The sequence below is a fragment of the Lonchura striata genome, chromosome 5 (genome assembly GCF_046129695.1).
Source record: "Lonchura striata isolate bLonStr1 chromosome 5, bLonStr1.mat, whole genome shotgun sequence".
NCBI classification, from domain to species: domain Eukaryota; kingdom Metazoa; phylum Chordata; class Aves; order Passeriformes; family Estrildidae; genus Lonchura; species Lonchura striata.
In genome coordinates, this window is record NC_134607.1 from 61,310,522 (window position 1) to 61,327,366 (window position 16,845).

At 38.1% G+C, this 16,845-nt stretch overlaps 1 protein-coding gene across 2 annotated transcripts in view; it reads left to right on the plus strand.

The window, feature by feature from the left end:
• Positions 1-16,845, plus strand: part of RSBN1L (round spermatid basic protein 1 like) — a 50,513-nt gene that overhangs the window by 1,430 nt on the left and 32,238 nt on the right. For both annotated transcript variants that reach the window (XM_031506994.2, XM_077783648.1), the window contains exon 2: positions 9,190-9,303. In XM_031506994.2, coding sequence (XP_031362854.2) covers positions 9,190-9,303 — 114 coding nt within the window. The remainder of the gene's footprint in view (positions 1-9,189; positions 9,304-16,845) is intronic.

The window sequence follows — 16,845 nt, forward strand, 5'->3', positions numbered from 1 at the left end:
GTTTGATTAAACATTGAAGTTTAATCAAGTTTCCTTTATTTTAAAGGAAAGATAAATTACAGCTGTTGTGTAAATTTAGGTTACTTTTATTGTGGCCTATACCTGTAATTATAGGATCAGCTAAGTTTGTAGACAAATATCAATATGCCTTTTTGTCTGCCGATTAGGTTGTCTGGGCTGCCTTAGTGAATTTTCCTCTAATTTCCATAAGTATCTTAGTCTATGATTCACTGACCATTGAGATTTTTTTAAATTATTTACTTGGATCTTGATTGGTGGTGTACAGGTGGGTTTTAAGTATGTAATTTCAGTGCTTTCAAGTGTTCCATTTTAGGACTTTTTTCCTTCTTTGTTCCTGTCCAAAAGGTGACTGGGAAAAAGCCTTTAGAAACGATGCTCAGTACCCGTTTGATGTTGGTGAAGTCATTGTGTCTTCAAGGATAGCTGCTAAGAAACTCATCCAATATCCTTCTTGCAAAGCTGTGTAATTAATAACCATATTTGCTCCGATTACTGTAGTGTCCTACCAGTGTTAAAAAGAGTCATGTTAGTAAATCTTGGAACCATATTATAATAACAAGAAGAAATATTCTTTCACATTGATTAAAGAAATTTACACTGATAGTGTTAACTGAATAATTGATGTGATTTATCTTTAAAGAGGAGATTCTGCATCCTATATCTAGAAAAGATACTTTTCTCAGAGCTTATGTACTCACAGGCACAAATTATTTTTTTTTAAATTGCTGAGTGCTCACAACAGATCATTTTACATTACATATTTGTTCATTGAAAACTTACCTACTGCAACAAATAAATTTTCGAAGGCAAGCAATACCTGTTTGGCATCTGAGTCTACAGATTTCTTTTTAGAGGAAGTAGTTTTTAAACCTAAAATTTTGTGGTGTAATTTCCTATATAAAATAAGAACTTTATTTTAATGAAACTATATTTTTGCAGAAAAGGCTGTGAGAAAGTGAAAGATGCACTGAGTCTTCTGCTGAGAGCTGCCAGCCTTTCTAAAGTGATTCAATATTTGACTGTAGATTAAAGAACAGGTTTGTGCTGTTAATCCTGTGAATAATTTACTTCTCAAGAGAGGAAAGGGGAAAATGCAGTTATGATGCAGAGAGAAAAGAATGGCTAGGGGGCAGGCACATAGAATCCTAAGTACAGAGGAAAGCTAAGAATGACATTCAGGTGAGTGGGTGGAATAGTCAGAACTTGTGCATTGGGAGTGCTGAAGCTACAGACTGGAAAAAGGTACCAGAGGGACTGTGGCTGAAGCATATAATAAGTGAATGTAGAATTAATTTGAAATACTGACAAGAAAGGAAAAGAGTAGGCAAAAGCAGTATGGGGTGATTCTGGTCTTATTTTGGGGTGAAAGATTATACTTAGATGCTGTCAAAAAGGCCAGGAAGGTAGAATAGAAGGAGAATGAAAATTTTAGGCAGCCTACAGGGTGGAATTGAACAGCATGGGTATATTTAGATTATTTGGAGTAATTATGAAAAACTGAAAGGCTTGCACATATAAGATATATGAGGGGCAGGGAAGTAGGAATAAAATATTCTTCAGGTGTAATGGGCTGAGTTTCTATAGGCTGTCATCAGTGCATTCTAAAAATCAGCCTCATGCAGGCAAGTGCAGTCTCTTGTTCCTGGAGTCTGCAGCTGGACAACCTTTCTGCTTTTGATGCAGTGGAGAAGGAGCAGCAATGTGGAATTGATAGTATTGATTGTTTTTCTCTCCTAGCATTCAGAACTGGTACACATGCCAGTGTTGCACCTGCTAGAAGGAAGGTTGTGCCAATGGGGAGACTAGAGGTATAGAGGCAGGAATACTAAAAGATAAGCAGGTGGAATGGGTGAGAGTTCTGTCGTCGTTTTGAGGCTCTGAAAATGGAAAAAGTCCATCCTCCTGTTTGCAACCAAAATGGAGAGGCACTGCAGGTGGGTGCATGGAATGGAGTGGAATTCCCTGTTATTGTAGTACCTGTAAACGAAGAGTTGTGTTTTTGATCAGTGAGCTGTGTGCTCTGCTGCACAGAGCTCTTAGTGTGGGGAGAAAAAGCTTTACATTTTGTGAGAGAGACTGAGGGCCTGCACAGATTTCAGTACTAGAGAAAATGAGAAGCAAAGCTAGAGGAACCAGGAGAAGAATGGCAAAATTTGCCTTATGAGATTGCTAGGAGTGTGATGTAGACAAAATAATACAGGGAATCAGGGTGTGCAGTGATGTGGGATAAATGAATGTGAGATCTGGCCTTGAAAGTCGTAGCAAATGCGTTTTCCTAATTTTAGTTTGATTATGGTAATGATGATAGGGGTATTGACACTGAGGAGGAAATGGTGAGATTTTTCACCTTGCATTCAGAAAAGCTGATGATAGGAGCTGATCTGTGTCTTTCACTTGCAGTAGTGATTACAAGGTAAAGGAGCCTAGTTCTGAGGCACCCTAATTTCCTAAGTGATAGGAAAATGTTAAGCTTGGTAGTAGCCAAGAATGGATGATATGTTTAAAGCTTTTTAAAAAAAATTATATTTTCTTCAGTCTTTGTTTAAAGACTTCTTTGGTCTTTTAATTAATTGCAAAGAGCTTTTAAGTTGCAGAGTCATAAGCAGGCCTTAGAGCTTGTGATTCCATTAAATGAATGGAGTTCAGTGACCCCTTCAGAGATGATCTACCATGCAGAGAACCTGAAAGAGCCTTTTGCTGGATGCATGATTTATTCTGCAGATAACGAGGTTTAGGCTGTTTAAAATAAGCTTAAATTTCACTTGTCATGTACATTCTGATAGTGGAACTAAAGTTGTGCAATGTTTTTGTTTTTAAAATACAGTGTCAGTCTGACAGAAGTGATTGCTGTTCATGCTATGACTCTGCTGATTCAGTTAGTCATTTAACCGATACTCTGCTTTAGCAGCTCATAGTTGACATTGTTTTCATAACAGTGCAAAGCTCAGCTCAGCCACTCCCCTCTTCATTAGACAATGCCTGTCCAAATCTTTGGTTTTGGTCCCTATGTAAGGGATAATGCAGTTGCATGATCCATATTTTCTGCTTTACTTGCTGTTTCTGTGTACCATTTCTCTTTCCCTCTTTTTTTTTTTTCTTCAGTGATCCATTTGTAAGATTGCCTCAGTGTGCAGGCAGTTGCAAAATGAGATGGAAATCTTTTGACTTGCAGATGGGGATTCCTCGTATGAGCAGGAAAACTGAATATAGCACGGTAGCTCTTGTTTTTAATATTAGTCTATTTTTTCTTTTAACTCTCCTTCCTTTGCTCCCCCCCCCTCTTCCCACCCCCCTTCTTTCTCCCGCTGTCTTTGAAGGACAGATAAGATTAGATTTCAGATGAGCATTTAGCAATGATTCTTCTGGTAACTGTTACCTTGTATCATGTGACTCTTCTGGGATTTTAGCTTTCAAGAAGTTACACTTTTCAGTCTTAATAATTTTAGTCTGCATCCAGTGGGATGCTCATTTCATAGTCTCTGTTACCAAAATAGGTTGAAGAAAATCTTGGATCTTCTTTTTCCCTTCTTTAGAACTGGAGCCGTGGATCTTGCTTGGAAAGTTGTCCTTTATTTTTTCTTCTGCTAAACATTTTATTTTTTCTTCTGTAAATTACTACTTCCCTTTTTTTCCTTTTTCCTTATACTATGTGGCTTGATTAATTTCCCCCTTCTCTCTGAATTTTTTAAATATAGCAGTTACTTTCCTGCTTATGAGGCCTCTTGATGACTTTCATCTGAATTCTTCAATATATTTCTATTTAGATACTCTACTGTAAGCAGCAATGTCTAGAAAGTGTTTAGGGTTTTAAATATGGTATTCAGGAGGAAGAGGGACTTCTCAAATTTCTGTTGCTGTTTGAGATTTACATGCAGTTCAGTTTTCAGAGGTGGTAGTGACATTAATGTAAGTATACAATGTTGGGATAAATTTGGAGCAGTGCATCTTTTTCTTGAGGGACCCTGGCCCCTTTTTGATGACTTGAAGCTTGCTAGGCAGAGCAAAACCTTTCTAAGCTGGAGAGCCATGCCCTTCCTGTACCCCAGAATCTAGCTTTGTGTGTCATTTATGCATCAGAAACTTACTCTGATTTTAGAATAAGAAATAATTTTTCTTAGCCTCCTGATCTTGTGTCAACTGAACCATTTGATCTAAAACTTCTTGAAGAGGCCTTGCTTGCAGCTCTCACATTGTCTGTTACTGATTTCAACTCCCCAGTTCTTGAGCTTAAATCTGACTCATTCAGTTCTGCATGTAGAAGATTTCCTTAGAAGTGCAAAGCTTAGAGGAAATGGAAACTGTAAAGATCATGTTTAAGTTTTCTGGAAGTGTTTTAATTCTGAAAGAGATCTGTTCTCCTTTCATTAATTGAAGAGCTTGAATAAATGTTTTTGCCTGATAAGGGATTTCTTTACTCATATCTTGGATTTTAAACTTAAATTATTGAAAGGGGTGTCAGCCATTTATCCCTGGTTGCTGGGATATGAAACCTGTCCTTTTTTTGATGATTTTTATTTTGTCTTGAACATACTGTTTGGGTTTTTCCATGTTCATTAAGTTAGGAAACCTGCTCTGCAGTGTACATTGTAGGATTTAATAAGTGCAGGTGTCAAAGCTGTTAACATGGTGATGTTAAATGTACTTCATGTACCTGCATAACCAGTTAAACATGGCTTCTTGAGGTTTTATTTTTATGGGTGTTTGTTCAAAGCGAGGAGAGTGCTGATGGAAGGGATGGTAACTGATGTTCTTGTATGCCCCTCCCTATTCCCCCTTCCTTTCAGTTACACTGCTAGTGGTGTTATCCATATTGATGGTGTCCTTTAGCAGTAGTCTGTAAATATTTTGCCTCATGTGCAGTGACAGCCCTTAAATCAAACAGAGGAGAGAGAGGCAGAATACTTTGAACATTATCTATGACTGACTACTAATGTGAGTTACCATCTGGAAAATGATGCAGAGCAGCTGCAGCTTTTGGCATCTGACGGGGCTGTACAGCTCTCCTCCTTTAGTGCTGAAATGGACTTGCTTGCTTGATCTCCTTCATGGGCTTCCAGGTGCAAATTTCCCAAGTGACAGCCACCACATTGCACATAGTCCATCGGCTAAAGAGCGCTTCCTACTTACTACTCCCTCTCTATGCTCTAGGTTTACCTTTTTGTCTGTAGAAAGCTTGCAGTAGAGGCAAAGATCTGAGTAGATTTCTGAAATCAGGATGATGTGATCTGTGAATTTGTGTTCCTGTATTTACTGCTTAGGAAATTGTGTCAGACATTATGAGAAGGTATCTCTTGAGTTGGGAAATTAAGAACTTATACTGTATCCTTTAGTTGTAAATGGCTATTTAATGTATAAATACAGTGTGTATCCATTTCTTTTATTTATGTACTTAACCTAACATTCAGAAATGTAGCTTTGGAATTGGAGAAGGAAGTATGCATATAATTCTTAATTAGTTCAGTTCATTGTGTAGAATTGTTGTAAAGTGAAAATATTTTTCAGATGCCCTTTAGAAAGGTGAAATGGCACACACCAGAATAAGTCTTCCTGTCTATGTAGCACTTCTTTTATTTTAATGTACTGCTGTTGCAGCATTTCTTTCGAGTGTGGGTGTACTGTTTCTTTGACATGCAAAGCAAAGAATATGGACTTTATGGTGACACTCCTTACTGTGAATTTGAACAAGACATGTAGAAATCTCTTAATTCTTTGGGTGTTGTATTTTTTCTAGACAGGGATAGTTATTCACACAAAGCTCTATATTTTAAAAAGTATTCACTGGTTTATTTAGTAGAGTTGGATTGGGTTTGCATTGCAAGGTTTTGGTGGCAGGGGAGATGCAGGATTGGCTTCTGTGAGAAGCTGCCAGTGATGGTGGTAGCATCTCTGGGATTATATATTTTAAAAGGGGGGAAAAAGTTACTTCACAGGACCAATTACAGCTGGAGAGAGGAGTGAGAATATCTGAGAGAAACAGCCCTGCAGACATTCAGGTCAGGGCAGAAGGAGGGGCAGGAGGTGCTCCAGGGGCTGGAGCAGATTCCCCTGGGGCAGCCCCTGGTGAGGCAGCCGTGCCCCTGCAGCCCAGGGAGGTCCATGGTGGAGGAGAGATCCACCTGGAACTCCAGCCTGGAGCTGGTGGATGTCCAGGGAGGCTGTGACCCTGTGGAAACCTTTGCTGGAGCAGGCTCCTGGCAGGTCCTGTAGCCCTGTGGAAAGAGGAGCCCATGCTGGAGCAGGTTTGCTGGCAGGACCTGTGACCCCATGGGACACCATGCTGGAGCAGGCTGTGCCCGAGGGACTGCTCCACATGGAAAAGGACCCACACTGCTGCAGTTTGTGAAGAGCTGCAGCCCATTGGCAGGACTCACATTGGAGAAATGTGTGTAGTGCTGTCTCCTGTGGCCAACTTCAAAAAAACTGTACAAGAGCACTCCAGGTTTTCATAACTTCAACAGAACAAGATTTTATTTTTCCTTGCCAATGTCACTCACTTGTTTATTCTGTGATATGTTGGTTGTAAATTGCTTAATGTTTGGGTTATTAATTTTAAAGCAGGAATTTTATTAAGAGTGTTCATGTTTCTGGATGTCCCTGAGGAGAATAATATGCAGAATTTTGAGAGTTGTGTTTGAGTTCTGCAAGCTGGACTAGAAAATACTTATTCATACTCAGAAACTTAAGACATTTCAACTGAGAATTAAGTTCAAGTGTTAATCCATGGAATAACTCTCATTTTGACACTTTTTTTTTTAAAATATGCAAAGATTTTTTTTTTTAATTTCAGTATTTATAGTTTGGGGGTTTTTTTTAAGTGAACTACTGGCCATTGTTAAGCTATTCTGTGAGCTTTGAGGCAGGAAATCAGAAAATCTGTACATTCCAATTGAGCTTCTCAACTGTTTATTTCTTGCATCAGTCTCTATACTGGTTTTGTTACAATACTGTGATTTCTAGAAGGGAATGTTTACTCCAAACTTCCCTCAGCTGCATTTATATTGTATTTGCAATCACTTGTGGCACGATTTACTCGATTTACTCGGGGCTGTTGCTGTGGAATGTTACAGAACACATTCATTGTTTCTTTTGTTGGGAAGGTTTCACCATTGACTCTAATTCCTTTGGAGATGTGAAAATAAACTAGAGGCTCTTTAAAAGGTTCTCTGTCTTTATGTGTTGCTTCTGACAAAACTGGAAGATTCATTGGCCTCATTTTCATGAGCTGGCAGTAAAAGATTCTTTCAGTCTTTTGTCCTCTTTCAGCAATATTCAACATCTGCATGTGCTCTTTAATCTTGCTTTGATTTGTAAGTGATAGCAGAAGTCAAGTGTGCCTCTTAACCATACAAAAATGTTGGGATAAAATCTAGGTCTTCCCATGATAATTGAAGTTCTGGCTGAATTGATCATTCAGCCAAGGTTATAAATCAAGCCTGGCGTTACTGCCTACTGGCTGAGTGTCTGTTTTCAGAGTGTTAGATTAACTCCTTTTGTACAATTTACCCAACTTTATACTCAAGTTGCAGGGGATTTACAAATTAGGGATTCCTTTTTGGGGAGAAGCAGGTTGGAGAGGAAGATTTATGTCTGTTTAACCTATTCCTAGAAAGGTTTATGTTGCTTAGGAAAGCTTATTTGGTTTCCATGGTCTGCTATACACATAAATCTGCTTTGTCATCCATCCCTTCCCACAGAGGTGTTAGGAGGAGGCTGTTCTTGGACATGGCTGCTTTAGTCACTTAGAACTAAGACATTCTGTAAGTGCAGCTACCTTATTATATTTGTGCCAATATAGTTTTTGTTCTCTCCCTGCTGCTTATGATCTGTGGAGAGGCAGCAGACATATCTCAGTTGCCATCTATTTTGGTTTTTATTTGACTTATTTTCTTATGACTCTCTCTAAAAGACATCCTTTGCTTACCCTAAGAATTGCAAGGGTTTAAGTTTTGTATCCTCATTAGAATATTCCTCAGAAGAAAGATGAGAATGCTGTGGAATCATGGTTAGAGCATGCACTTATGTGGATTACTGTCAGCTCTTTGCACCTTTATCAACGTGATTACTGAGTAGTTTGGTTAGGGGTCACTCTACATTGCCTTCTAGAATTGAGGGCTTTCTTTGGTTTGGTTCTGAAATATTTCTCATTTGTTAGTAGTGAACATACTCACTACTTCTATTTTATGTGAATGCTTAAGGAAGAGTAATTGGATTTCTTTGCTTCCACTTGGGGTTTATAATGCAAGTACCATGAATAAAACATCAGGGCTATCTCTCAGCTGTATTACTGAAGCATAACATTATGTAGAAGCTTGAAATCAGATTTCCTCTTTCCCTGTGGAGGTTAAAAAGCCCAGTGAACTCTTTGAGCAGGTACTGGCTTCAGGCCAAGAAATAAGGTGTGGAGTGCTGGCTGCACTGCATATAAGCCTAGTAAAATCTGACTTCTTTAATGCTTGGCCTCATAAGTGAATCTCAACTTGGCTTGCAAAGATGACTGCTTGAAACTATTAGTTCCTCTAGGTCTAGTATTTTACATGCAGAAAGCATGCCTAGAGGCTCTGCTTTTCTGTGTCAGGGATTTAAAAACCTGGAGTGACTTGACAAGAAAGTAAATGAAAAATGAGACTGCTCAGGTTAGCTGTTGCTGATTGTAGGTAAGCAGGGGAAGCACCAGTGAATTAAATCTGCTGTGTGAATACAGCATGTCTCATGTTTTTATTAATTATATCTGACTGCTATTGATGCATTAGCCTGTGAATGTAATGTAAAAGATTTTTCATTTGACAGATTAAATGTCTTTCCCAGGTATTTGCAAAAGCCTTTACGTTCAGAGTATGTCTAGATCGTATTCCAATTTCAACAAATGAGCTGACTGCAGATGCAAAATAAGAGCAGAATGTATAGGAGTAAGGAAAAATTACTATATAGTTAACTTGCTGGGTTGTTGCATAGAGCCACAACATGACAGACAAAACTTTTCTGAGTTAAAGAAGCTTATGTTGGATTACGCAACAGATAAATATTAGCTTTTCATATTGTAAGTACTGGGATTTCCTTGTAACTCCTCCTCTATATCCTCTTAATAGAGCTTGCATAAGAGTAATAGGAAACATGTATGTTACAATTACTTTTCTCTTCTTGCTTAATAGTGAAATATTTGCATTTCAGGTCAAATCAAAGATAAAGTCAAAGAAAGGGAGAAGAAGCAAAAAGAAAAGAAGAAGCACAAACTAATGAATGAAATCAAGAAAGAAAATGGAGAGATCAAATTGCTGCAGAAAGGTAGGTTTGAACTATGTAGTGATTTTTCATTCTAGTGCTAGAAGTATATGTGATTGGATGCTGTGTTTTAATACTATGTTTTTCATTTAACTCATGCCATTTTTCCTGGTTACTGGTACAAAAGTTGCAAATTAAAACCTGATAGCGATGTTAATTTTTTTGTCAACTGTGCTAGGTACTGGAAATTAAAGATAAAACTATCATCACAGTGTTGTATATACAACAGTAGTAACAGGAAAGACCAGTAGTTCAAGGAGCAATATTAATGATTCTTGAATTACTGCTTACAAGATGTAGTTTACCATTTTATATCTTGTGGAGAGGAAAGATGAATGCATGTTACATTTTATGTCTAAGATTAATTGTACAAGACTGAGTAATTAAGAAGTTGTAATTCAGGAGCTTTGTCAGATATTAGGCAATTGTATGCAACATGCAGTCTTAATTTTGGCTAATTTCTTCAACTTTGTTTTCTGTAATGAAAAGTAGTTAAGGTTACATTCTCGTGTGGCTTGTACATCTATTGAATCTTAGAACTGTACAGTAGTTCAGGTTGGAAGGAATCTAGTCCTGTCTAGAACTGCACCAAGCATGATCAACTAGAGCAGATTGCCCAGGATTATCAGACTCTTTATCTCCAAGGGTGGAGGTAACAGTCTCACTGGACACTACATTCAGATTATACGTACAGAATTTTTTTTATAATGATGATGAGACTGGAACAGGTTGCCCAGAGAGGTGATTGAATATTCCATCCCTGGCAGTGTTCAAGGTCAGGTCAAGAACTGGGCTCTGAGCAACAGAGCATCTGTGAAGATGTTCCTGCTAATTGCAGCGAGTTAGACGAGATGGTCTTGAGAGGCCCATTCCAGCACAAGCTATGTGTCTGTTGTATGGCCTATGAAGAAGGGCAGAGACTGCTGGGACTAATAGGCCTGGAGAAGAGGAGGCTCAAGGGGGATCTTACCAGTGTGTGGAAAAACCTGATGAAAGGGAATGAAGGAGGTCATCAACCTTCACGGGTTTATTTCTTCCAGGTGCAGGGTTTTACCCACCCCTCTGTTAACTTCATGAATCCCCCAAGTTTCTACATTTCTACAGCCTCTTGAGGTCCCTCTCACTGACAGTGCAACTCTGTGGTGCATCAACTCCTTCCAGTTTTGGATCAGCTGCAGCTTTCTGAGGGTGTGCTCTGTCCCATGATGCCATCAATGGAGAAGCATTGATGCAAAATACTAAGGTCTGGATTACTCCAGCAGTGACTGTTTCCAGCTGGAATTCATCCTGCTGCTCACAACCCTTTGAGCACAGCACTTAAGCCAGTACTTGAAACACCTTACTCTTCACTTAGTCATGCTGCATCAGATTTTCTGTGAGGGTGTTGCTTATTTGAGTAGACCAAATGCTTTTTAATGTTATTTTCAGACTCTGCTTTTGAAGTTAGGAACAAATTCCTGATATGTTTTTCTGTTACCTCATATACTGTAGGATTTAATTTACAAACCAGAAAGTGAAACTTCCAAATCAAATCTTGAACTTCAGAGTGCTTATAAGAGGTCAGAGACACAGAACCCTGTAATTACTATATCACGTATTATACTCTACACACAAGTAACTGTATTAACAACAATGGCAGCTTAAAACATGTGTTGATCAGATCTTAGAGGACTGCTTTGAACTTGAGGCTTGTGTAAGCTGGTGACTTCCTGTGAAAGGTACAGCTGTGACTAGGTCTTTGCTGAGCATGGAAGGAAGTCAGTGGCTGAGATACTGGGCAATGCTTAACTGCCATAACAGTGGGTTCTGTAGCCTTTTTTTACACTGGGTCCTGTTTCTGTTGCCATTCAGCAGATGAGCTGCAATCTGCCAAGACAGCAAGTTGTTTTATGCTGATCTAATAGATGATACCTAATGAGGGTGTTGAGCCTAAAATTATGCTTTATTTTCATGTTAATGTTAAAGTGTGTATGCCCAGGGACTGTTAGAACACCCCTTAAGAGGCAGGATAGCTTGTTTTCACAGCAAACTGTGCTACAAGCACATTAGATGCTTTACCTCTATTTTATTTGACTTTCTATGACTCAGGTATATTTTATGTTTTCTTTAAGGTGTTGGCTGTTAAGTGTTTTGTAGAGGCTGTGTTTGGTTTGCCAGTATCCTGCAAAATTGACTCCTATTTCAGGGAAAGAAGGGAGTGAGTCAGGAGAGCAGACAGTTATTTAGAGCAGACAGATCATCTCCACAGGTTTGAATCCTGCTCAGAACGGCAGCTTGTGTCTTCTGTGGGCCTCCAAAATCTGACTGGATGTGCTTGTATGTGCTGTGAGTTTTGTATGACATTTCCTGAGATGTCCTACTGATTGAACTTTACATCCTGGGGGCAAGAGATGAGAGAGCAGAGGCAGAAGTGCTTTATGATGCAACTTCTTATATATATCACTGATCAGTGTCTCTGTGACCTTTTCAATTACTAACTCTTTATCTAAGAGTGTCTTTTTCCTGTGTAACAAAAGTTGAACTTCAAGCCCTACTGTTTTGAGCTCAGGGTTTACTGTCTGGGCTTTAGAACAAAGTTTTGGAATGAATCTGCTTTCCATTTCTTCAGGCTTTTGTTTTTGTTGGTTTTTTTTGTATTTTTAGTGTGTGTATGTTTAGAGACCAAGAGTACAGTGCCTAAAGACAACTTATTTCCTTCTTCTAGGTATTAGATCTGTATCTTCTTGTAAAATATTGCTAGGACCATCTGTTTGTGACTGACTTTGATTGAGGGGGTGGACATAACAGTCTACGTGACCTCAGACAGTTAAACTGGCTGTCCAAGGTCAGAGGTGATGAGTTACAGAAGAGGTCAGTACTGAGGGACTGATGCCTTTTGAGGGAGAGATGGTGCAGAAGCCTAGTTTTGGTGCTGTAAGCTGAATATGGAAGAGTTTATTTATACTTGGAGGCTCTGGGTTGTGAGCTGTTCATCTGCCTAAACTTGGGTTGTGTTCTGTGGAAAGTGGTGATAAAACTTGCCTGTGTTGGAGAAGGGCAATTCTTAAAAAGGGTTTCTCTGCTGTGCTTGAGGCTGCTAAAGGAAATGAGGCTCTTTCAGAGAGCCTGATGGCTTTTTTTATAAACCTAGAATTGAAAAGTTTTTTTTGTCATCCTTTTGCACTGAAAAGATGTATTCTCTGTAGATAAGGCTGTAGAATTGCCTCTATGTCTCTACTGTGTGGAAGGAAGAGCTCAGTTTTCAGACAAAAACTGCTTGGCACATGCATATTGTTAAAAATTTGGAAACTCTAAGTGATTTAAATTTACTTTCAAGAAAAATCTGCATTGTAAATAGTTACTAGCTAGCAATTGAGCATTTCATGCGAAATATTTGCACTAATGTGATGTGACAAAGTTACTGGAGTTCCTGCAAAAAGGAAGATGATTAATGGGCTTATTTGTAAACAGTCCCATTTCTGTTTTTCATTTAGAAAAAAAGTCAGTCTTGTTTTTCTGATTATTTATATCTGAGTACAGCAACTGCTAAAATGGCAGTAGGAGAAATTCTTAGTATGTGTTTCTGCAGGATTAAACACATTGGTTTGTTGAATGTCAAAATCCAGGAAAGAACTGAAAATCAATATTTTATTTGCTGGCATGAACATATGTAAATACAAATTGCTTTCTAAAGATTTTTCAAAATTACTCTTCTGGAAGAAATTATGTTTAATTGTACATTTTTATGAACCTTTTAAATTTTTTATAGATGGGTTTTTTGCATGAGTAATTATATATATTGAACATGAGACAAGTCTTTGTGTCTCATTAAGGAAAATGTTCAAGTATTTGTATGCAAAACACTTTAGTTGAGGGAATGAGTAAGACTGAGATAAGAGTGCAGGGCACATCATCCACCTTACTGATTTGTCTGCTACTGAGTTTGCTTCACAGTCCTTATGTACCAAGATATCAACTTTACCAATAAAATACATGAGTACAGGTAAAACACGGATGTCAAATGAGATGGAGCAAGTTGCATCTGGAGGAAGAGCTGTGCTGGAAAGCTTTCTGCTGGAGCCAGGGATCTGCAGTTTGAAGCAAAGATTTCTGGTACTTCAAAATTAAAATGTTTAATTTTGGTGGCTAGGCTCTCCTAAAGCAAGGAAGTGAAAACCGATTTTCATTACTGGCTGCTGTTAAAAATATTTGTGCCTTCCTGTTACTAGCTGCCAGCTAGAAAACTCTGGGAAACAAAGAGTTTACTGTTACTAATTTTTGGGTTTTGTTTTGAAATGTCTAAAGTCCCCATCTAATAATTTTGGTTGTGACCTCTTAGTTGAGAAACAATTGCTCTGGTTGAAGCAACTCAATAAAATATTCAACTTCTTGGTCTCTGCTTATTTAAAATTTCAGATCAAATGATCAAGCACAACAAATGGACAAAACGCAACATAAAATAAATTTCAGGTAATGTCTGACTTCTTGCAAAAACTTACATTTGGAAGGTGTCTGTAATTAACCAGATATTAGGCTGTGTAGCATCAGTTTTAATTACAAGTATGTGTCATCATGTAATAACAGAGCATTGGCTTATTTGCATAAAATTTGAACAGTTTTGAATATCAGTCCTTAGTAGTAAGTCCCATGTCACTAACAGTGACAGGTATATTATGGCACCCCAAAAAATGTGTGCTGAGTTACCTTGAAACATCTACCAGTCCTATAGATGTGTGCATGCGAGAATTATTTTTCTATTTATGGTACATAAGGCTTGGTACCTAGAAGATGGCTAAATGTTATTTAGCATTAGTTCTGATACTGCTGAGTATGTGCATGCTTGAACAGAATGAAGAGAACTTAACATTCTTCTGGTTTCTTTATTGATATGTTGCAAATTTTGTAACTCTGTCCTTGTGTTTAGCCAAATAAGAGCAGAAGCTGTTCTTCATGTTTTATAGTCCAGTGAAGTGTAAGCTCAGTCTGCATTTTAACAACAGGTCAGAGGGGAACGTTTCTGTAAATATGGATGCTGAGAGTGTTTTTATTTAGCCCCTGTCCCTGTTATTTCTCATTCTTGGGGTCCTAAGGCAGTGACCCACATCAAATAAAATGTTTTCAATATGATTGAAAATTGTTAACTTCTGGCTAGTGTTTTTGAACCATGTAGTGGAAAAAGCTTTTTGTTTATAGGTTCAGTACCTGTTGTATATAATTGGATCTCAGGACACATAGAGACAAACATGCCATGCACTTCGAAATGTGTGAAATTTGATTCCAAGAATCATATGTATATACACACCTGTACTCTCTGAAATACCTGTCTTCAAAGTTTTGGGTTGCCAGTGTGTGCCTCAGCAGTAAGAGGTGAATCCAGTTAGCTTGTATCAAGTACTGCACTACTGTTCCCAAATCCGACTTAAAATAAAGTAGTTTGGATATCTCATGCTTGTGTTGGGATCTTTATTTAAACTTTTGAATTGCTTACTTATGTTTTCACCAAATTCAGTATGTCTGCTCTGGAGCAACTTGATTACTGCCCTGGAGAGATGTGGAAAGCTGCTCTTCTTTTTTGTTGTCCATTAGTGAAGAGTCAAATAATGTTACTGGTTTTGAAAGAAGCAGCTAATTTTACTTTAAAGTACTTTGATATATGCAGCAGAGGAGTGACTGAATGAGTGTCACTCATTGCAGTGTTTCTGCTCCTCTCTATGGCTAATGCAGAAGAAGAAAATGAAGAAAGCATTTATTGGGCATTGCTGATAGCAATTCCAGTATTTCAGCAAGCTAACTCTTTTTGCTCTTAAGTATTTGCAGCTTCTGAGCAGTTTTAAACATCTACTTCAGAGTAGATCTTAGAATTCATTAGAGCAGAAACCTTAGGCTAGAGATGTGCTTCCTTCTCTGTCACATTCTATTCAAACTTTACTGAGAAATACTATTTACTTCTAGAAATCAGTTTTTCATTTCATGTTTGTATTCCTCAAGAGAACTGTCTGTACACTAAAACAGTTAAACATAAATATTCAAAAATTGGGCGTATGCAGGTGTCAAAGCAGTGTGGAGACCAAGCATCACCCATACTCATTTTAAGAGGATACATGGAGGAAATTGTTGTCTGGTCTGTATTACAGATAAATGAACTCAAGTGTTACCTTTAAAAGGTAAATTTTGTAACTTTTGTTAAATTTAAAAGTTCAAATGTTCAGATTACAAGAAATTCTGTTACGTTTTCCTAGGAAATTGATCCTGTCTCATAAATCCACTGTTGGGTGAGGTGGTGGGACTTTTTTAACCTGTAAAAATTCAGCTTTGTTCAATGCTGGGGTGGATGGAGAAGGTGTGGGGGATAAGGTATCTGAGCAGAGCAGATGGTTTGCTGCTCCAAGGAGGGGTGGGTTCTGGTATCCTGCTGTCAGTGGCCTGTATGCTTTAGTTCCTGTCTGACAGTTCACTGATGTAGCATCAGAGTGAATCGTTTTCTGCTGAGCCTTTGAGTTACTGTGCAGTTGATGAGCATCAGTCAGTAGCAGCAGTGGTGCAGACTGTGTGCCAGGAGCAGTGACAGAGGAGAGTGGGGGGTTGGATCATCTGGCAGTGAGCTCATACATTGCTCAGCTGTGTCATATCTATTTGAAGGCTGAAGAATTCAGTGTCACATTTTTTCAGTCTTCCAATATACAATTTGATTTTAAAATGCTTTTTCTTTGCAATGTTGGGTGTATGAGGTATCTATACAAATAATTTTCTGTATGTATGTCATTTGCTGCTTGTGGGGAAATGGAGTTTTTGACAGAGCTTGTGTATGCAATAGCAAAAGCTCGTGTGAATTTTAAAAAGGCTCAAAACAACTAAGCAGTTTTTGAAGTTGTGTTACCTAATTCTTGCTTGAAGTGGTTTTGGAGATCTGAGTTTTACTTTTGTTGGTATGCAGGTTTATTTTCAAAGTCTTTAATTCTAGTAATGTTTTGGAAAAAGCCCATTTGGAATCCTTTTTATCTTCTGATTTCTGTGTTTTAAGGCTTTTTTCTCCTTCAGTGGCATAAGTAGTTCAGACCTTGAAGCCAGGATTGATGTTTTGTCTCCCAAGGATAGACACTTGCAGTTTTTTGCTCTTTCAGTTGCAAGTAGCATTTCAGGGGGCCCTGCTACCTTCTGTCATAGATCTTCTGGTGTTGGTTTTTTTTTGTTGTATAGCCTTTTATTCTTTCAGTGATTGTTGCTCTCTTGGTTTCCAAGTGCTTCAGAATTAAAACTGATCTCAGTTCCATTCTTCTTAAATATAGAGATCAAAAAAATTCTGTGGAAGAGAGTTGTGCACAGAAGTGAGGGGCCATGGGCAAATATTTTGTTCCAAATTGTGTTTATTGTTTTTGCAACTTGGTGTGAAAGTGTGCAATGATAAATTGTAGTAATTGGTATATATGTAAATAGCATAACCCTTTTATCCTGTGTTCAGAAGTAAAAGCAGTCTGTATTAAAATCAGTATATTTAAAGCTGAGCGGAACATTTTTTTATATATACCCGAAGAAGTATTTTTATCCTCTGGTTAAAAACTTTTATCT